The 22,287-nt window shown below is 48.8% G+C and overlaps 1 protein-coding gene across 9 annotated transcripts in view; it reads left to right on the top strand.

The window, feature by feature from the left end:
* Pka-C1 (Protein kinase, cAMP-dependent, catalytic subunit 1) overlaps positions 1–22,287 on the top strand; it is a 177,866-nt gene that overhangs the window by 60,488 nt on the left and 95,091 nt on the right. For 3 of the 9 annotated variants that reach the window (XM_077644480.1, XM_077644470.1, XM_077644473.1), the window contains exon 2: positions 3,518–3,658. The exons of 4 other annotated variants lie outside the window; for them this stretch is intronic. Coding sequence is in view for 4 of the 5 variants with exons in the window: in XM_077644470.1 (XP_077500596.1) it covers positions 3,518–3,658 (141 nt within the window). In the remaining variant the exon portion in view is untranslated. Of the gene's footprint in view, positions 1–3,517; positions 3,659–12,208; positions 12,470–22,287 lie in introns of those variants that run through there. 2 more of the 9 variants (XM_077644472.1, XM_077644474.1) reach the window with 2 other exon arrangements.

The raw sequence follows: 22,287 nt of genomic DNA on the forward strand, positions 1-22,287 counted from the left end.
TAGAGCCCTGGAATGGCTATCTCTGGAGCAAATGTGGCAAAATTATAGGGAGTAGCTGCTGGTTTTGAAGTGAGCGCTCGCGTGTGTTTGGCTTGTTTGTCCGTGTGTGGCCGTGCTTACATGGAAACGTTGTCACCGATACAACACTTTGGTTACTAGCGCCAAGAGTCGCTTTCTGCTGCTGCGCTGAGCCCCGCCCTGGCGCTGACGTGCGCATGTCGATAGCTGTACAGTTCGAGAGTATGCTTGCATAAATACCATAGGCCACCATCTAACGTGATGCGATTCGTTCTTTCTAAGCATTGCTGGTGTAAACCTAATGACAGCTTGGCTTCGTGTCATTTTTTTCTTCAAAGTTGCACATCCCTTACAAAAATTTATTAGACGGTCTATGGACTGTCCGTAGACTTCTGTCTAAAAAGACTATAGACCTCTCTAGAGGCAAACCCTAGAGAACAATCTATAGGCAATGCAAATGCTATAGACAGTCTATAAACAATTATAGATTTATGGCCATACGCTTTTAGTAGACTTTTGTCTATAGGCAGTCTGTAGACTATGAATAGATAGATAATGCAATAGAGTCTAAGAAATCTATAGACTGTGTATAGACCAATTTTGTAGGGGATTACTGCGCAATATTTCATGGTTCACCCCAGTCACGAAAGACATCGTGACTTAATAGCCAGATTTCTTTATTTTACGAAACTCTCTATAAAGCCCCTGTGTAAAAATTCGGCATTTTTATTGGTCCAAAGCTTGGAAGTTAGCAGACTTACTCGCCAATGGCTGAATTCGGATGCACTCAATGGGGCCGCTCAGGACACGGATGCGGTATAGCGACGAAGGTCTATAGTCTATAGTCTAAAAAGACTATAGACTCTCTAGAGGCAAACCCTAGAGAACAATCTATAGGCAATGCAAATGCTATAGACAGTCTATAGACAATTATAGATTTATGGCCATACGCTTTTAGTAGACTTTTGTCTATAGACAGTCTGTAGACTATGAATAGATAGATAATGCAATAGAGTCTAAGAAATCTATAGACTGTGTATAGACCATTTTTGTAGGGGATTACTGCGCAATGTTTCATGGTTCACCCAGTCACGAAAGACATCGTGACTTAATAGCCAGATTTCTTTATTTTACGAAACTCTCTTTAAAGCCCCTGTGTAAAAATTCGGCATTTTTATTGGTCCAAAGCTTGGAGACTTACTCGCCAACGGCTGAATTCGGATGCACTTAACGGGGCCGCTCAGGACACGAATGCGGTGTAGCAAAGAAAGTTGCAGGACGCGCCGCAGAGCCTATACATTAGCCGCCACCGTCTCATAACCTGGAAAATCGACCGTAGTTTATTGCCGGATTTCGATTCGGTAATTCGTAAACGGTAGGCGTAAAGCACCCCGTTAAAGGGATGCTGAGGCCAAATAGAAGTCGGCCTGCGTCAGCATGGTACTGCGTCAATAGGGTACCGCGAAAAAAAAAAACGAAATACAGGTGTCGCCATCACCGGTCGATTTCGCAACTAAAATGCGTGCATCGACGCCGATTTTCTTTCACGGATCCCGGAGGGTACGCTACACCGCCATTCACATGGTGGCAACCCGTCCTTTTCGGTAAGGACGTCACGAGTTTGAATGGACTGGCGGGAAAATTCTTAAACTTCAGTTGTCTCGCGGCCGGACAAACTTCAACGTAGACAGAAAGAGCCGGGGAATCAATTTTTACGGAGAACAATAATTGAATGAACTCCTCTTCAATGTCCCATTAAGCAGCTCCGGGAACGTTGCTGCAGCCGGGTCTAGTACGAAAAAAACAAAGCAAAAAAGCACAATCTCTACATCCCCGTGGTTGAACAGCTCGAAAGGACGGAAACAAAGAACACGTATGCGGGAATACACCTCCTAGAGGCGGAAGGTTATGAGGAAATGAAAAGGCGCGGTAACTGACTCGTTGTGGTTATTGGGAGCCTGAACTGCACGGGGGAAGGCACATTCTAAACACGAATACGCCTGTATGAGAGTAAAAAAGGGAGTGAGCTGTCTTCTAGGGCACTGCCTTTTATAAAAGGGAGTGCTCTAGAGGACAGTTTACTCCCTTTTACACCTTTCTGTTTAGAGTGTAGGACTTCAAGGCAGACAAAGAATAAGACTGCGGGTACATACCACGCAGAAGACTGAGGACGGGACCAAATCGCGACCGCGGCGGCCGCGCTTCGCTGGAGTCGAAGCGCAAAAGACTCCCGTGTGCTGTGCGATGTCAGTGCAGGTTAAAGATCCCCAGGTGGTGTAAATTATTCCGGAGCCCTCCACTACGGCACCTCTTTCTCCCTTCTATCACTCCCTCCTTCATATCCCTTAATTACCTCAGGGCACGGTTAAGGCGCGCACCTAGAAATGAGACTGTGACTGCGCCTTTCCTTTCCTCAAACCCAATTCCCGCCATCGGCACTTCATTCTTCCTTTCTTCTTTCACTCCCTCCCTTATCCCTTCCCTTACGGCGCGGTTCAGGTGTCCAACGATATATGAGACAGATACTGCGCCATTTCCTTTCCCCAAAAAACCAATTATTATCGGCACTGGGACACTGTAATAATAATAATTGGTGTTTGGGGGGAAAGGAAATGGCGCAGTATCTGTCTCATATATCATTGGACACCTGAACCGCGCCGTAAGGGAAGGGATAAAGGAGGGAGTGAAAGAAGAAAGGAAGAAATAGGTGCCGTAGTGGAGGGCTCCGGAATAATTTCGACCACCTGGGGATCTTTAACGTGCACTGACATCGCACAGCACACGGGCGCCTTAGCGTTTTTCCTTGATAAAAACGCAGCCGCCGCGGTCGGGTTCGAACCCGGGAACTCCGGATCAGTAGTCGAGCGCCCTAACCACTGAGCCACCGCGGCGGGGAGACAGTGATGAAAAATTAAGAATTTCGGTATTAGCTATTTCTTGTCTAACTTTGTCTCTCTTTCGTGGGTGTATGTTGGGTTCCGTCTTTTCCCCCTTTTTAGTCACGTATCTACCCGCCCCGGTGGCTCAGCGCTCGACTGCTGATCCGGAGTTCCCGGGTTCGAACCCGACCGCGGCGGCTGCGTTTTTATGGAGGAAAAACGCTAAGGCGCCCGTGTGCTGTGCGATGTCAGTGCACGTTAAAGATCCCCAGGTGGTCGAAATTATTCCGGAGCCCTCCACTACGGCACCTCCTTCTTCCTTTCTTCTTTCACTCCCTCTCTTATCCCCTCCCTAACGGCGCGGTTCAGGTGTCCAACGATATATGAGACAAATACTGCGCCATTTCCTTTCCCGAAAAAAACAATTATTATTATTAATCACGTATCTCCTAGCCAAGCCATGGACGGTCCGACCCGTCCTCACATGTCTTTGTTCATACCGGAGTGCACGACACAAGTGTTCGCGTTCCGTAACGTTCACTGATAGGCTTAGCGAGGAAGAGGTGTCTGAGCGAAGCGTGGCGCCGCGCCGTCTGCTTGTGTTCCGCGCCACCGTGCAGCCGGTTCCGCCGCTGGAGCGACCCTCGCAACCGGCAAGCTCGAGGAGCCACTCGAGCGGCGGCTGTCCAACGACTCCAAGGGTTCGGCGCGAAATCTCCCGGCCGACAACCTGGCCCCCGTGTGGAGCGGCCGCGTGCCTTGTGAGTCACGGCTGCTCCCTCTTTCCTTCTATACCGCGCGGGACTCGCGAGGTAATAACGCTTTTGACACGTGCATCGTGACACCGCAAAGCATCCAATAGCGGTCACCATGCGGAGATTTATCGTAGTAGACACGTACTAGCGTGGAGGTATACCGGCCCAGCCGGGTGCGTACTGCGCATGCGCAGTAGCAAGTGCGCGCCCCCTGGTGGCATTTAATGGCGGCGAGTTGCCGTACGGCCGTCCGGCCACGCTAGAACTGTCTCATGTTGCGGGCTCCTAGATAGATAGATAGATAGATAGATAGATAGATAGATAGATAGATAGATAGATAGATAGATAGATAGATAGATAGATAGATAGATAGATAGATAGATAGATAGATAGATAGATAGATAGGATGGATGGATGGATGGATGGATGGATGGATGGATGGATGGATGGATGGATGGATGGATGGATGGATGGATGGATGGATGGATAGATAGATAGATAGATAGATAGATAGATAGATAGATAGATAGATAGATAGATAGATAGATAGATAGATAGATAGATAGATAGATAGATAGATAGATAGATAGATAGATAGATAGATAGATAGATAGATAGATAGATAGATAGATAGATAGATAGATAGATAGATAGATAGATAGATAGATAGATAGATAGATAGATAGATAGATAGATAGATAGATAGATAGATAGATAGATAGATAGATAGATAGATAGATAGATAGATAGATAGATAGATAGATAGATAGATAGATAGATAGATAGATAGATAGATAGATAGATAGATAGATAGATAGATAGATAGATAGATAGATAGATAGATAGATAGATAGATAGATAGATAGATAGCTAGCTAGCTGCGATTGCAGCTTTTAGCCTCGTATCCCTCTATCGTTGATCATCTATCTATCTATCTATCTTATCTATCTATCTTATCTATCTATCTATCTATCTATCTATCCATCTATCTATCTATCTATCTATCTATCTATCTAAGCTATTATTTTCCATCAACGATGGAGGGATACGAGGCTAAAAGCTGCAATCGCAGCTCGACTGGTCCTCGCCTCTCTTATAGGGAATATTCACGTGACGTCACGGGGCCCATATTGTTGTCCAGCTCGTAGCCTGGACAACAATTCAGCAGTGCAGGTCGGATCAGTAGGCGATAACCCCATTTGACATGCCCGCAGCCTTTCTCTCGGTGTTCCAGACAACAAAATGGCGGTCGCTGTGAGGTCAGTGAATGCTCCCTATACGCTGGTATACTGACGTAGTGTCGATGGCTGTCGGCGGACAGTGCTAAAGCATACCACGTGTAGTATAGCCAAAGCTGATCCGGATTCGGCTAGATTGGATCCAGAATCCAGCGCTGTGCCAGCCTTACTCTGCGATGTGTTCTTTTATGTAATCCAGCGCGGTCCAGAATGATATAGGACCCGCTGACGTTGGCGCGGATGGAATGCCCGAGTCACTGGAAATCTGGAGCTCACGTTTACTTGGCACAACAATGAGTGGGTTTGCCAGCGAAATGTGGAATCGAGCTCAGTACTTTCTATACTAGGTTCGCGCAAGGTGCATACGCTGCCATTAGACCACGATGCCGTAATTAGTGCAGCTGCACATTAGTGCGCATGGTGGTCAGCGCTTATTATACTATAGCTTCTTGCAATTAATGCATGGGTTCTGCCATTACATCACGATGCCTTATATTGGGAAGCAATTCATGGACGAAGCGGCTTCCAGCCAATGGCGCCGGCCAATTCTTATGACCCTGCTAGCGTGTCAATGCAGGGAGTAGCGGATGAAAGGGCATTGTCTCCTCCCGCCACGGTTGGGGATAGTGCCCTCTCTGTATTGTCGCGCCGCTCCCTGCATTGTCATGCTATCGGGGTCATGAGAACCCGCCCCAGCAGGACATTTAATCGGCCTAACATTGGAAATATATTGGCAAACCCCGGCCCTACGAAGGACCAATATGAAGGCACTTATTTCTAATATTGGAAATACGATGGCAATGCCAACATTGGCAATATCGGCCCTATAAAGGATTATTATAACTCACAGATTTCCAGTATTGGGCCGAATTACCTGCGTTGCTTGGGCGCCCACACCATTGGCTGGAAGGGGAGGAAGGGGGGGAAGCTGCTTCGTTCTTTGGCTGTGTTCAACTATTGTGTAGCTGCGCATAGATGAGCTCCGTAAGTCGGCCGGGATGCGCGCTGGTAACTCTTGACAGGCTCGCGATGAGAGGGCCCTGTGGCCTTGATCGGTTTCTGCGTTCTCGTCAGCTTTGTGACACATCGATCGCAAATCGTCTTATTGCAGCTCGGAAAAGCGAACAAGAATCGGGTGACACGAGCGCCATGCGACATGTGACAATTTTGTCGCCACACGAGACTATTTGTACAGTGGCCAACGCGACAGGGCGCACATGATGTTTGCAGGAAGGTCGTCGTGAAAGTTTACTTGTGTTTTCGTTCTAACTTACCGATTTCTGCAGTTATTCAACAATATTCCTGAGAGATACGACGAAATAAGCATAGTTTCGTTTTCAACAGGGGGTGTCTCTGATTTTCGTTACCTTTATTTGCTTGAAATGGGCGTCGGTTGGGGCAGCTCGCGGGAGAAACTTTTTAGTTCTTCCAGGATTGAATTCGATTAAAAAATCAGCAATCAGAAACGTGAACGTATACGATTCACTACAGCGATGCCTGGCGAAGGTACCAACATAGCCCATGGTACTTCAGTCATCGCTTAAAAAAAAAGATTGGGGAGGGGGGGGGGGGGAACTAAATCCTTAGACTGCTTACATTGGTTGTTTTTAGTACAGATGCTGCTATACATTAGCTTGACGGTAGCCCACGTTCGACGATCTATATATAGCTACCCATTGCGTGCTTTGGTGCTGTAGTTCAGCAGTGTCGAAGCCTGCGAAAGCGGCGTACAGTCGAACCTTGCTATAACGAAGTGGTTTATAACGAAATAATGGATATAACGAAGGAATTACGATTCCCCTTGACAGCTCGGTCAGTACGGGCTATAACGAAGTAATCACCGGTCCTTTTCAACTTCGTTATACAGAGGTCGAACTATAGATGGGGGAATACCGCTGATGGCCCAAGCACACGTATTGACGCGACGGTACACCCTCGTGACTGTGTACCTCCGCGAGGGTGTACCATGGGTGCACATTCGCGAGGGTGTGCCATGGGTGTACCTCTCCGTGAGGGTGTACCATGCATGGGTGCACATCCGCGACGTTGCACCTTCGCGATAGCGCACAAAGAATGTGCAGCACCTGAAAGCAAATCAATATCCCGTCGCCACGTGCCGAGGGCATATATCGCCTGCGGTCTTCATTCCGCGGACAAAATTACTATCTCCGGTTGAGTTTCTTGGGGCCAAGCATGCGACGCGTACTTAGAGGGACCTCTGTTCGACGCCTCCCCAAGCGTGCGTTCAGGCTATCAGCCGCGTTGAAACAATACACCCTCCCTCTCGGCCGCTTTTAGTAGCGTGCGAGTGCCCCTTCCCGACACTCGTTATGCAGGCACGTGGCGTGGCGCGGAGCGCCTTGAAATTGACTGCCCGCAACTCATAATGGCCCGGGCCGTTCGATCGGCTGTCGCGGCAGCTGAGAGGGCCCCCCCTCCTCCGTCAGCCTCAGATTATGCCTGCCTAATAACTTGGCACTGTGCGGTTTATCCGAGCGCGCACTTAGGCGTGCTGATAAACCGCTTGCCTCGCAGCATCTCGAGCACAAAGGGCGTATTGTGTTAGCCTGCGGGATATAACGAGTGGCCTTTTGTTCTCTTCGAATTTTATTTGTGTGCGCGAATTGTGTTCGGTCTTCTCCAGAGGGCGTTACAAGCGATGCTTTGAGAAGTGGCTGCGCGACAAGCCACAGTGCCCGAGATTTGTGCAAAAAATAAAGGACGCGTGATATTTTCCGAGCTCAGGTGTGACAATGGAGGCCCAGTTTTCTTTGTCCTTTTCTCTTGTCCGCTGTGTTTGTTACCCCCTCCCCCCCCCCCACCTTTTGTTTTTCGTACCAAAGTTCCGCCATATAAGTGCATTCGGAATGTTACTTTTTTTTTTCGTCATAGTCTCATGTCCAGCATTCTCGGGCAAAATTTTTGAAAATTGGAAAATTGTAAGACACTGTTATGGAAATATTGAAGGTTGAAGATAATGATCCATTATTCTGATATGTAGCGAAACATTTCTGTATAGTTTTTGCCGTCGATCGCACTGAGCATTTCGTACCACCATTGAAAACCAATCGGGAACGCTTTTGACAACAGCAAAAACGTTAATAATAAAAACAAGACTGCAGGTGATATGCGGATATATTGATTATTGTAGTGAAATCTTACATTATATGGAACAAATTGCGTTGATAAACGGTTTCTTGCTCCAAAATGCTTGTGTCCATAATTGCTAAATATGTTTGCTTAAGTCTCGACCGTTACATATATCCCCCGCTATGCCCGCTTCTCGAAAAGGTGTACAGCAACGCTTACCTTGGTCGCGTAGGCAGCACAAAGCCAAATTATCAATGGTCAGTGATGCCGTGTCCATTTAGAGGCGCGGTGTCGTTGTGGCTTAATCCACATTTCATGCCCCCAAGAATAGTCGGGCTAAATTCGAAACCTCATCTTCCCGGCATTCCCCCGCTTCTTCACTCTAACGTGGGTGCAGTGCTGTGCAGCCTGCTTTCCATATTCAGAGACTGTACATGCTTAAAACAGCCCTAAATCGCCATCGAAGATGTCACTTTTTACGGGCGCGTTCGTCGAAGGTCAAAGTCGCATTAGAGCAGCTTCATCTTTGGAGTCACTCTGCTCTGCCGTCTGCTCTGCCGTCAGTGCGCAACAGCTCCCGGGTTCCAGAAAAGCAAACAGTGGCCCGATTTAATCGCTATTGCAAAACTCTTGTGTCATCTCCGCCTTTGTCCGGCCCTCCCCTGTCGAGTCCCCCGGTTCCGTCGGCACACGTGCTTCGGCGGCGCGAGCGGACAAAAAAAAAAGAAAAGGGAAGTAAAAACAAACAAACAAAAAGACACGCTACAGCAGTGATAGCAGGCGCGACTCTCGGCCGGTTTGATCCGGAGTGGCATAGGACTGAAGGCGGGAGCGCCTGCGCGCCTCGCAGGAAAAAAAAAATGTTTCTGACGTCATCGTGACGTCACATCGCGGCATCCGTGACGTCAGAGCGGAGAAAATCCGACCCGGGATTCGATTGAGCCCCGACACGCCCGGTTGCTCCCGGCGCCGCGATCGCGATTTTCGCAAGGGTTTGGCGCGCTGCGCTCGTGTCTGAAGAAAACCATGCAGTGCTGTGGAGGGAAGGTGCAGAGCTGGCGGCGGCCAATCGGGCTACGAATCCTCTTACCCGTTTGCGCCAAAATGCGGGTTGTGATTGGCTAGCTCCCATTCGCTTGCCGCTCACGGTGAAAAGTGCTGCTCAGTTGCCACTGTGTCGTCCATTCAATGCTGTGCCTTCTGTCTGTGATTGGCTGACGTAGTTTTTTGGACAACCACTCTGACAAACATTGCATGGTGGTCGATGCGCCGACCAATCACAAGAGTGTTTCTGCGTGTAATTCATTGTTGCGCATTCGGCCCCTGATTGGAAAAGTACTAAGGGCCAACCTTGCTCAGTATTCAGTGCAACAGCCAATCATGAAGCGCCTTTACGGGCCAGCTGCATTGTGCATGCGGCCTGTGATTAGCTGACGCCGATTCAAGCCTGTACTCTCCTGCACGTAACTAGTGATGCAGGGCAGTACATAGCTGAGCTGCCTTTAACGGAAGCTCCCCGGCATCGTGCTCTGCGCCCCACCGACACTTTCTTTTTTTGTGTGTTTATTTTAGGGTCGTTATTAGAAAAAGACTTCTTCGTGTTTCAGCGACTTTTTTTGTAAATAGTTTATGAACATGGAATGCCATTGAACGCTTCCAATCATAGACTCCTGGCGACAGTGCTTGCGTCATGACGACATTCGCCGCGTTTTTCGCGGTTTAAGCATCGCAATACACGACGATAGGAACTTATTTATAGACCGTGAGATAGCGAAGCTTTTAAATGTCTCATTGCTGCAAGGCTGTGAACTTATTGGTTCTACATTTATTTCCCAGGTACAAAAGGCGACGTGTATTGATTGAAAAATATGCTCTTTATTTTATTTATTTATTTTTAACCTTTGTCCACTGGCGGGCACTTTACTGTAAAGTGAAGGAGGTTTTAAATAGCTTTGTCTGAGTCTTTTTTTTTTTCGTTCGGTGCACTGCTCGCTTTTTGGTGGCTGTTGCTGACAAAGTCGCTCAGTAGATACTGCAAGCAAAAAGTGTTTCCTTGGTGACGTTACCATACATCAGCAATTGCTAAATATCCTGAGATGCAGGTCAAATTGTGTTTATCATTTTTTATTAAACAGACGTGTGACTACGACTTAGAGGCGCAATGAATGAAAGTAGCCCCCGATGCTGACGAGGCTATTCAAGATTAAGAACACTGTCACCACTTCACTGGTAGTATTGTTACTGTAGAGTAGTATGCCTACTGTAGACTAGTCCGCCTACTGTAGACTAGTACGCCTACTCTAGACTAGTACGCCAGTGCCTCATCGCTTGGGCGCTAGTTCTGCAGGGCACTAGCGGCACTAGCGCCGCCAAGCATCGTTGCTTAGTGACTGTAGGCAGGCGGTTAGATTTATGAAGGGCTCGAAAAAGCACTTCATTCCCGGCACGTGCGCTGATCAATTCCTTACGAATAATCCTCGGTTAGGTATAGTTACAGAAACACTGCTTTTTGTGTTCTTTCGCTTCTCACAAAAAGAACTATAAATGCAAGCAACAGCTCCTGGCCTCGGAAGTCTTCGGCAGTGTTCGGTTATGCTCGGCAAGTACCGAGCTGGAGCTCATGTAGTCCTCACTTGAGCGTGAGCACAAACGTGTTCGTCACAGTCACAAGAAATCCGAGAAGAATCCAGGTAACTATACGTCCGATTACAGGCACATTCGTTGCCCCTTTTGACTTGCGCCGCCATCGAGCTGCACATTAACGCTATCGCAAGCATCTGCAAGCACAAGTACAGGACTGCCCCAACCTTACAAAAATTTATTTAGATGGTCTATATACTGTCCATAGACTTCCGTCCATAAAGTCTATACACTATCTATATACAAACCCTAGAGAACAGTCTATAGATAATGCAAACCCTATAGACAGTCTATAGGCAATCATAGATTTATGGCCATACACTTTTAGTATACTTTTTTCTGTAGACAGTCTATAGACTATGATTAGACAAAAATAAATATCTATAGGAAGGCAGTAGAGTCTATAAAAGTCTATAGACTGTCTTAGACGATTTTTGTAAGGGATTGCAAGCGCTCTGTTTTCGGCCAGCATGTAATAGTACAACTCAGGGACTTTAAACGGAAGACTCCGGATCATTTGTTTCAACAATAGACGCTGACGGCTCGGGCGATATTGCTTGAACCGTGAAGACCAGGACGTGGTTTAAATTACAAAAAAAAACCGCTTTAAGAAATGAAACCTGCCATGATCGCACCGCGGAAATGTAAGTACCAGACCGATTTTTGGATAACGACTGTAGTTTCACATGTCGCCTTATTGCGCTGGCGATGAGGAGGCTTTCATCATCAGTGAACGGTGCCATTCCCTTTGCTCCAACACGAAACCGGAACCTTCCATAGCGAAGACAGAGAAGGTGGAAATTTGTCGAAATTCTTGATTGCCTGCATCCTGACACTCAACCGCCTACAGCCAATGCCTCATGTGCGCATGCGTACTACGTTGGAGGGGTTCAGGGAGATTTGCGCCCGTGTACGGCAGCCACTTTGGCTGTATGCTGTACGTAGCGCTCTACGTGGACGTGGATAACGCTTTGCCCTTTGGAAGAAGCCGACAGTACGACTACTAATATGCGGAAAGAGCCTCAGAGCACTATAGTCGAATGCAACTCAAGAACGAAGCAGCTTTTCCCCGACAAAGGGCCCCCTTCCAGCCAATGGCGTCGGCCGATTCTCATGAGCCTGCTAGTGTGACAATGCAGTGAGTTGCATGACGATGCAGGGAGGGGACTATCCCTTCATCTGCCACTCTCTGCATTGCCACGCTAGCAAGAGTCATGAGAATTGGCCGACGCCATTGGCTGGAAGGGGGTCCTTTGACGGGGAAAAGGCACTGCGTTCTTGAGTTGTATCCGGCTATAGCCTGTGCGAGGGACCTCGATTTGGCAAATGCAAAAAGAAACATATGAGCAGCATGAAAGTATAACAGATGGAAGCTGGCTAATTAATTCGAAGACAAAGTTTGATATGGCTAAGCTGTTACGTGTAATTCGTTGTTGAGGGGTCCACTAAGAAGGCACAGCGCTACGTTTTGACAAGGATTCCAGTTCCGTACGCATTCGCGAAGGGAAAGGCACCGCGCACTGCTATCCACACAGCGCGCATCAAACCCTGACCGCGTGTCCGGCGCGCGCGAATACCTCCCCCGCAGCAGCAGGGATCGGGCGCGCATAGCGACGGCGGCACCGGCCAGCGTGACCTTCCAGCGGTTGGGACTCGACGCCTATGTTCGGCCGGCCCGCGGCCGAAGCGGCCATGGCTGCCGTAGAAAGAAAGGCCGCTCTTGGGCCCCTGTCGCGCGGCAGGAGGCCCGTCGCAGGCGGAGCGCGCTCGCCCGGCGTGATCAACTACAACGTCACCGACAACAAGTCATGTGAGCCGCTTTGCTCGCCGCGACTTCCACGCTCCGTACGTAAGCCTAACGTGGCGGCCGCCCCGCAGCGCCTGTGAGCATCTCGCGCTCCGCTCCTTCCTCTGGCAGTAAGCCTAATGTGGCGGCTGCCCCGCAGCGCCAGTGTGCATCTCGCGCTCCGCTCCTTCCTCTGGCATTAAGCCTAACGTGGCGGCCGCCCCGCAGCGCCTGTGTGCATCTCGCGCTCCGCTCCTTCCTTTGGCCGTAAGCCTAACGTGGCGGCCGCCCCGCAGCGCCTGTATCTCGCGCTCTGCTCTTTCCTCTGGCATTAAGCCTAACGTGGCGGCCGCCCCGCAGCGCCTGTGTGCATCTCGCGCTCCGCTCCTTCCTCTGGCATTAAGCCTAACGTGGCGGCCGTCCCGCAGCGCCTGTGTGCATCTCGCTCTCCGCTCCTTCCTCAGGCCGTAAGCCTAACGTGGCGGCCCCCTCTGGCTGCAGTGAGCAAGTCAGTGTGTCTGGTGCGATCGTTTTATTGCTGTAGGTGAGCGGGCGTGGTTAAGAGTTCTGCTTAAATGCAGTGTTTGCAATTCCATTTCGACACTAAATTGACATGATGACGACGTAAGCCTAGCGTGGTAAGGCGTTCGAAGCTGTTTCGGAGCACATTTTAGGTGTCATCAACGCAGGTTTAGCCGTCACAGAACGTATGTCTACATCGCCGACACGACGTCCGACTGACCTAAATCTAAGTAGTGTTTGCTGTGTTCCCGTAACGCTGTTCAAATTCCGCAAGATACCGAGTGTCTAATTTCGGTGCATAAAACTGCGCAGTAACCATACCGGTGTTCTTTTCTTAGAGCGATATTTTCTGGCATTTCCTGAATGAACAGCATTCTGTAGACAAATATTTCACTTCATTGTAAGTGTCCTCAGTAGTAGCTGTCTTCCTTTGAACATCCCGAGGTATCGCAGTATGAAAAAGCAGCTTTCTTACCTAAGCACGCCACTCTGGTAGCGGCGACGCGGCATAAACAGTTTGACTTAATGCACACAACTAATTGCTCGCCGAGCACTGCTTTGTTTGCGGCAAGGACTTGCGGGTGAGTGGTCGCTTTCTTAAGCTTGTTTTTGTGTGCAGCAACGGATACTCCCAGCCTAAGGTGCGTATTTGAAACACCAGGCCGTTTCAGTATGAAGAGGCAAGAACAAGCATGCGTCCGCAGCACCGTGGTTTTAAGCGCATCCATTATTATTCAAGTACGCGCCAATTCCGTCATGCCAAAGTGTTTGCCGTACCGCCATGGCGCATAACTGCGCGATCGACAACACGGCGCAGCCGCATTGAACAGGTGTCCAAATTTTACACGAGCTTCGAGCCAGTATTTTGGTGTCCTGTTGACCCTTTCGCTTTCTCGCGCTCGTCGTATGGCCGCTTCGCAGCGTTCCTTGTCGCTACATGGGGCACTTACCTACGTCACGGCTCCCCCTATATGTGGGAATAATCCTGTTTGATGCGTCGAACCCACAGTACAAGCGGCCATGATGCTGTACCTGTTTGGCACCAGTGCTTGAAAAAGTGCATGGCCTCACAAATTCTTCGGCAGTCTCTGTAGCAACGGCCAACCGTGCCGCCCTCTATTCCACAATCTGGTTCCCAAGCGAAGCTGATGAATGACGTCACGGGAATGCCCCTATGGCAAGGAACGCTGCAGCGGGGGGGTGCCCGAGCGGCGCGAGAAGTACGTCCCTCGTTGTCCATACCTTTCTCTATGGAGGGACTCTTCTCGAAGTGAAATGCCACGCGGCCTCGAAAAACTGCAGCGTTTTGATGCGCGATCACTTGGCTGCGGCGACAGAGCGCGTCGGGTTATTTTTTTTTTTTCTGTCAAGGACAACAGTGCGCCCAACGGAAGAACGACTAGGGACATTTTTGTCCCTAGGACCGTTGTAGCGCTGGCCGCGTGGGGCGACCGCTTCGAGTCGAAGCGGTTTGCCACGGCCGTTCGGGCACCCCCACCCTCTGTTTTTTTTTTACTATTTTCATTGTGCACGCCAGATTGCGCCTGCGAAGTGTACGGGTTGGCAGCTGCCGCCATCTGTCGCATGCACAGGTCACTAACATGAACTACGCATGCGCAGTATACGGGCTGGCGGCTGTTTTCAACCAGCGGAGCAGAAGAGAAGAGGCGCGTCTGCATAGAGCGGCTCTGTGAAAAAGGCACATTCAGAAATGTACTGGTATCGTCACAATCCTTACACGGACACTGAGGACAAATTGAGGTTTGCCTGTATCAGTAATATATAGTCGCATTCTAACTAGACCGCTTCAACATATAAAAGGAGCTTTCATAATCTAGAAAAAAACAAAAACGAGAATACAGGTATCGCCATCACCGGCATATTTTGCAAGTAAAATGCCTACGTCGACACCTATTTTGTGTGCGGATCACAGAGGCTACGCTACTCCGCCATTTGCTTGAAAACTGTGGCAACCCATACTTTTCACTGAAGACATCTACAAATTTGAATCGACTGGCGGGAAGATACATCCAATTTTCTCAGCGAGAAGTTCGCCTTTTGCATCTGGACAAACGTTAGCATTGCCTAAAGGAGTCGGAGAATCTATTTCCATCGAGAACGATTATTCCACGCAGTGCCCCTTAAATGTGCAAGTTTCTTGTGAACTGCAAACGATCAGAGGTGAATCAAATATGGATGTCCACTATAAGTTATTAGTAGGGCTCCGTTTCCCGATCCCCCTGTACGGTCTGTGCTTTCTAGTGATCGCAACGAGATGACCATCACATGTTTCATGTATACTATCGGGCCGGGTTCAAACCCGGCCCGCAGTGGTCGCCTAGCGGCTTGAGCGTCCGCCTCGCATGCGGGAGGTGTGGGGTTCGACCCCGAGTGCCGCCGGGTATACCCACCAGTGATACAATGGGTACAAGCTTTCCCCTGGTCTGGTGATCGGTTTAAGCAGGGTGAAATGCTTGAAAAATGGGTCTTTCATCCCACCTTGAGTGAAGGAAAAATACCTTGTGCCATGGTGCTCTTTGGCCACAGATGCCTTTGCGCCATAAAAATACACTATAATCACCGAAATACTGACATGTGGACTTCGCGTTGAGCTTCGAGGGTGTGGCGCGACACCGATACGGTTAAACATGTTTAAACGGAATGATGGACACACACTTCGCAGTGATCCTTAGAAACGAAGCCACGAATCAGTATAGTTGACTACAAACGAACGTAACTATAGGGGAAGAATTTTGTTTCACGCATAGGCAGCGTGTTCGCGTACACAATGACCGGTTTGAAAGCGCTGCACGGACTTGAGCGCGGAGTCTGCGTGACTCCTTTCGACTTCGATACAGGACGCATGTGCAATAACGTTGACTGACTGTGCCGCTTCTGCGACTCGAATTAAGATTTTGATTCGTATCCAGCGGTTAATAAACAAAACAAAAATGCTTCCGCGTGCGCTCAGAGCTCGCGGACGCATTGTTTTTAAATTTCATTGTCTTCTTTCAGAGTGGAGAGCATTTTTAGTTTCTAAACCTCGGTTCGGGGTTTAGGGGAGCACACGCAACGTGCCATTTTCCAGCTGATCAGCATCCCAGTCGGATCGCAGAACCCCTCAAAGGTGTCGACCAATGGAAAGGTCTTATACATTTAGAATGAGCACTAGAGAACTGCCTCTCTCAATGGCATGTTCCAAAGGCGCTCCAAAACCTTTAGCATTTAAACAGCCTCCGGTATGGCTGCACGTAATGAAGCGATACGATGGGCATTCCGCTCAAAGAGATTTGAGCGAAGATGAAGACGCATTTTTACATGCATTGGAACGGGAGCTGCTATATATAGGATAATTTATTCCATCGAATCTGCCATTTTCTGCGTCTTCTACGCTACTACATCCTATGGGACCTCCTATACAGGGCCGTGTAGTCTGTCGAGGCTTTTGCTTCATACACATCTTCGTCTTCCAGGTCCACCTCGATGAGATTGTATTTATAGTATTTTTCGTGCAGTGTGAATAAAAATAATGTAGTGTTTATAGCATTTACAACATTTTTGATATACAGGGTGTTTCACCTAACACTTTAGGCAATTTTCAAAAATAGGCTTTTCGAGTAAGTAGAGCGGTTTTTTTTTTCGACATAGCATTGTCAGCGCGGTGTAGTTCATCAGGCTGCAGCTAAGACGCGCTAACTAACGGGACGGTTAACTAATATCGAATAGTTAACTTTTTAACTATTGCTGTTAGGCTGCTTGATTATCAAGAGGCGTGTAGCCCACCGTAAGTAATATCCATATCAGTTTTTAGAATTTCGAAACGCGGCTACCATCGGCGCTGCAACCCAACAAACTTCGGCTATTTCGACGGATTTCCGTCACCGGAGAGGTTTTTTTTTTTTTTTGCCTGCAGGCTTCTCGAAAGCGCACGTATTTCGCCGCGATGTAGCCAAATTTTGTCGAGTCGCAGCGTCGAGGGTTACAGCGTTTTCGACATTCTAAAAACTGATATGGCTGTTACTAACGGCCGGCTAGGAATCTCTGATTGCAACTAGGTGGCTAACTCTAATAGTTAAAAAAGCTAATTATCAGAAATTCGTTCACGAACTTACTACTTAAAACAGTTCACTAAGTTTCCGGTGTCCGCCAACACAGGTAATACCGTGCTGCAAAAGCCATATTTTTACTCCCAAAAAGCCTATTCTTGAAAATTGCTTCGTCTTCCCTGAAAAACATGGAAATATGGAGCATTTGAATGTTCCAGTATGCTGTCTTCTCCCTGGATAGCACACTTATCGAGCCTACACCGCAAATCAGGAGAGTGCTAAGGCTGGTCCTGTAGATGCTTCACTCTTGATCAGCTTTTCAACCCTCCTCTGTAAACAACACGACTCTGTCGGGGTCACGTGTCATGGCTGCTGCCGTCCACAAAACAACCCTTTTTCCCATGGGATAGGCGCGATTCCGCTCGTTGTAAAGCGTGGCGTGCCGTCGGCGTATGATTCCCCTTTCCTGCGGGGCGGGGCCAGTAGAGGGGGGGGGGGGGGGGAGCTCCGGACGGCCGGTGGCTGCGTAGGGCGTTGCAAGTTTGAGCGCTATTGATTGGAGTCACGCCGCAGCAGTGACCGCGGGCCCCGGGGCTGGACTTGGCCCCGCGAGTGGTTTCTATCTATAGGGATGCGTCCGCACGCCCGAAGCGCGCTCGCAACCGACCGGAACCGGGCGGCGGCGATGCGTTCGCCCTTGAATTGTTAAGCAGCCAACGGCCGTGCGGTTTAGGGACAACAACAACACGTACACCATCCTCCGCGAACGCGCGCGACGTAGGTCCTTCCACAAGTACATCGTCGTCATACGGATTACGCTCGCTGCAAGGCATTTTCTATTGATCTCCAATAGACCAATAGACCCTGCCCTGCGCCGAATGCGGCCGTCCTATCCTGTAGCATTGCCCCCCACAGTCCCAGTCTCAATCCCCTGACGACTTGCTTCCACCGTTGGCTACGCTTTAAGTCTTCAAATCAACTCTGCTACGCGCACAAATTCTTCGGTCATCTGTCGTGAGCACTAAATGTCCCCACCCGTGTACATTTGTAGTTTTTGTTCTCAGCTTACGGTAACTGGCGCTCGTTATGTAATTAACGCCGTTATCTTATTGTATCAACGCTACTGCCGTAATTTTCGCTTAATAAGACACGTTGCGGGGCAAGTTGGTGATGAATTTTTCTTAACTCGTCGGGCAGTGCTCAGAAAGAGGTGGGAGGGGGGGGGGGGGGGCGTATGAGTTAATTAGTTATCGCACAATGTCTACATTGTACACTGTATACTGTAAATAAGTGCACTCTAAACAGAAATGTGTAAAAAGGGAGTAAACTGTCCTCTATATCTCTCCCTTTTACACAAGAGAGTGTCCTAGAGGACAGTTTACTCCCCTATTTACTCCAATATAGGCGTATTTGCGTTTAGAGTGCGTCTTCACTTCGTCTTTTCGCGGTGTGAATAGTTGGCAGCGATGTATTCAATTCCTCGAAAGGGATATTCGACCAGCTTTATGCCGATGTACGGTGAGGCAGACGACACATGCCAGAGATACCAGTTAACATCGTGCAAATTGACAGCGGCGCTGACTGCTTACAGAATTCCTAACGAGACGCCAAGAAACGTTTCCAATGGAAGTTGTAGAGCTGAATGCTGATCGTGAAATACCATTGGCTCTATCGCGCTATCTGAAATTCGCGATAAACGGCATGCAAGCCCCGCGCAATCACACGGTTGCGACCTCGATCGCCGCGATATCACTGTCCCCTGTGGACGTGTATTTTATCCGAGCCAAGAGTTGATGCACCTTTTGGTCGATAATCGTGCGTCATCGGCCTGTCCCGGGCTCCGAAGAAGCCAACGCCAATCTCTGTGGAATGAATGCGGCCAACCACCCCTTGGGCGGCCACTGCAGAAACTGCTCACATCTCAGGAGCCTCGGAACATGTCCCGTAATCATCCGCTACGTCAAACTTGGTTCTAGCAGGCGTTCCCTTCCCGCGGAGTTTTGCATCCGCGGTGTTCATAATAATAATAATAATAATAATAATAATAATAATAATAATAATAATAATAATAATAATAATAATAATAATAATAATAATAATAATTGTTTTTTGGGGGGAAATGAAATGGCGCAGTATCTGTCTCATATATCGTTGGACACCTGAACCGCGCCGTAAGGGAAGGGATGAAGGAGGGAGTGAAAGAAGAAAGGAAGAAAGAGGTGCCGTAGTGGAGGGTTCCGGAATGATTTCGACCACCTGGTGATCTTTAACGTGCACTGACATCGCACAGCACACGGGCGCCTTAGCGTTTTTCCTCCATAAAAACGCAGCCGCCGCGGTCGGGTTCGAACCCGGGAACTCCGGATCAGTAGTCGAGCGCCCTAACCACTGAGCCACCGCGGTGGGGTGTTCATAACCGGCGTGGACATGGTTCATGCTCTTTTTCGGCAGATTTAATTACTTCCTGTAAGGGCAGCCGCTCTAGGTGCCTGCAATTCCCCCGCATAACCTTGTGCGGAGCACCGAATGTTTAGGTTAGTGGAGGTATAGCAGTGTCCAGTTCTGTTCGCTTTGATGGCTCTCTCTCTCATCTTTCTTGCTTCCTTCCTTCGCTTCTTTCTATCTCTTTCTTTGTTTCCTTTTCTTTCTTTCTTTCTTTCTTTCTTTCTTTCTTTCTTTCTTTCTTTCTTTCTTTCTTTCTTTCTTTCTTTCTTTCTCAATACAACTGGAGGCCTGTGGCATACCTCTCTTTTTTGTTTGTTCCGAAGCCAACATCACTGTCAGTGCCGTCGAGTCCCTTGCTGGGCAAAGTCCTCTTCCAAGGACCCCCATTTTTTTTTTTCTTGTGGCCTTGACTCGAGTGACGAAGACTGTTCACTGCTGTTTGCTTTATTCAGTGTTGCGAAATGCGTTTATAATCTCCGCTCACCAATTCGAACCGACCACTGGGCTTTGAGGTTTCTGACCGAGGAGTCGGTTGGAGCGATATTAGCCGTTGTTTTGCAAATTTGTTCTCGTTGACTTCTAGTTCGTTTTGCAAATACGGTCGAAGCTCGTTATAACGAAACGGTTTATTACGAAGTAGTGGATGTAACGAAGGAACGACGATTCCCCTTGGAGACTTGGTCAACACGGGCTATAACGAATCTCCGGCTATAACGAAGTAATCGCTGGGCCCTTCAACTTCGTTATAAAGAGGTTTAACTGCATAACTGAATGGGCGATTATTATCTGCGCGTCTATGTTTTAGGCAAGCGTGACAGACGTGATGTATCTGTAGGAGTAGGTGACTCCTCTTTGAATCATTTATTTCATGGTTCGGGACCTTGTATTTCATACCTTCCTGATTTGTTTTCCATAACAGTTAACGTATGCGAGATTTTAGCAATGACCTATTAGTGCAGCTTTGACCAACATTCACCAACTCACTATTCACTTCTTGAGCACGGTTGTGACCATGAGCGTTTGGATTTTTCGGGCTGTTGACATGCCTCACGGCTACATCGCCGGAATGCTGCCACTGGAAACCGCGGAAAGCGAAACTTCTTCTAAATGCGGCGCACTTTTCTAATTTACTGCGGGTGTTGAAAAATCTTGGTTTTGGGGGAAAGGGAATTGCGCAGTATCTGTCTCATATATCGTTGGACACCTGAACCGCGCCGTAAGGGAAGGTATAAAGATTTGGTTTGGTTTCCGGGGGTTTAACGTCCCACAGCGACTCAGGCTATGAGAGACGCCGTAGTGAAGGGCTGCGGAAATTTCGACCACCTGGGGTTCTTTAACGCGCGCTGACATCGCACAGTACACGGGCCTCTAGAATTTCGCCTCCATCGAAATTCAACCGCCGCGGCCGGGATCGAACCCGCGTCTTTCGGGCCAGCAGCCGAGCGCCATAGCCACTCAGCCACCGCGGCGGCTCGAAGGTATAAAGGAGGGAGTGAAAGAAGAAAGGAAGAAAGAGGTGCCGTAGTGGAGGGCTCCGGAATAATTTCGACCACCTGTGTATCTTTAACGTGCACTGACATAGCACAGCACACGGGCGCCTTAGCGTTTTGCCTGCATAAAGGCGCAGCCGCCGCGCCCGGGTTCGAACCCTGGAACTCCGGATCAGTAGCCGAGCGCTCTAACCACTGAGCCACCGCGGCGCGTAAAAGTCTTGAGAGCTTTTTCTTGTAACAAACGTAGGGTGGACCTTTCTTTATCTCTATCCCTCTCTCTCTCTACTGCTTTTACTGTCATCGGGCGCGTCTATGCGCCCAGAAAAGTGCTCGCATGGTGTGGCTTTCTGAAATTCCCCGCTGGTATACAGGATTAAGCAGGCGGAGAGAGATAGAAGACAGAAAAAAAAAACATTGAACCACTTGCCGAACCGCGCCGCCCGCGCAAGAAAAAACGGGGAAGCGGTTTTCGGTTTCAGATCCGCATACGTGGAGCGGAAAGCCGTGCGTGGGACAACGCACGCGTCCCTCGCATGTGAAAACGGAGGGCGCGGCGTGGAAGCGCGCGGAGTTATGAATAATGCAGCATCAGTCGCGCCGCGTGTCACCAAAACAGGCCGGCATCGATTAGGGGACTTCGGCTATGTATGTGCATATACGTCGAGTGTCCAGTTCTGTTGGCTTTGATGGCTCTCTCTCTCTCTCTCTCTCTCTCTCTCTCTCTCTCTCTCTCTCTCTCTCTCTCTCTCTCTCTCTCTCTCATGTTTCTTTCTTTCTTTTTCTTAAATTCCTTCTTTCTTTCTTTCGTTCTTTCTTTCTTTCATTCCGTATCTCTTTCTTTCGTTTCCTTCCTTCTTTCTTCCTCTCTTTATTTTTCTTTTCCGTCTCTCTTCCTTTCCTTCCTTCTTTCTTTCTCTCTTTCTTTCTTTGTTCTATCATCCTTTTGGCTCTTATACTTCCCACATTTCCGATCTTTCGTTTCTTTTTTTATTCTTCCCTCGCTCGCTTTCTCGTTTCACGAACGACGTGGTGACTCGATCCAGGAATCCAAGCCACGAAGGTCGGCGAGAGGAATCGGATACGCAGATAAGGAATAGTCGGCCGCTTTTTTTAATGTCCCGCCCAGCATCAGAAATTCGCGGCGTGTGCTATGTACTTAGTTGTCGTCAACGAGGGCCGTGTACTCGGTTCCCGGAATGGGTGTAGCCAGCTGTGTTTGGCGGGGCTGACTCCTTGAAATGGTTCTCAGTATACTTTTACACGTACTGCAGAGCTCGTCCGGTAGGTATTGCGCGAAATCCGTCCTCTGTGCCCGAAGAGAGCGCGACCTAAACGCGGCAACCTTCTCACGTGCGATCGTACGTGATACGAGAGG

The sequence above is a fragment of the Amblyomma americanum genome, chromosome 11 (assembly GCF_052857255.1).
Source record: "Amblyomma americanum isolate KBUSLIRL-KWMA chromosome 11, ASM5285725v1, whole genome shotgun sequence".
Lineage (NCBI taxonomy): Eukaryota > Metazoa > Arthropoda > Arachnida > Ixodida > Ixodidae > Amblyomma > Amblyomma americanum.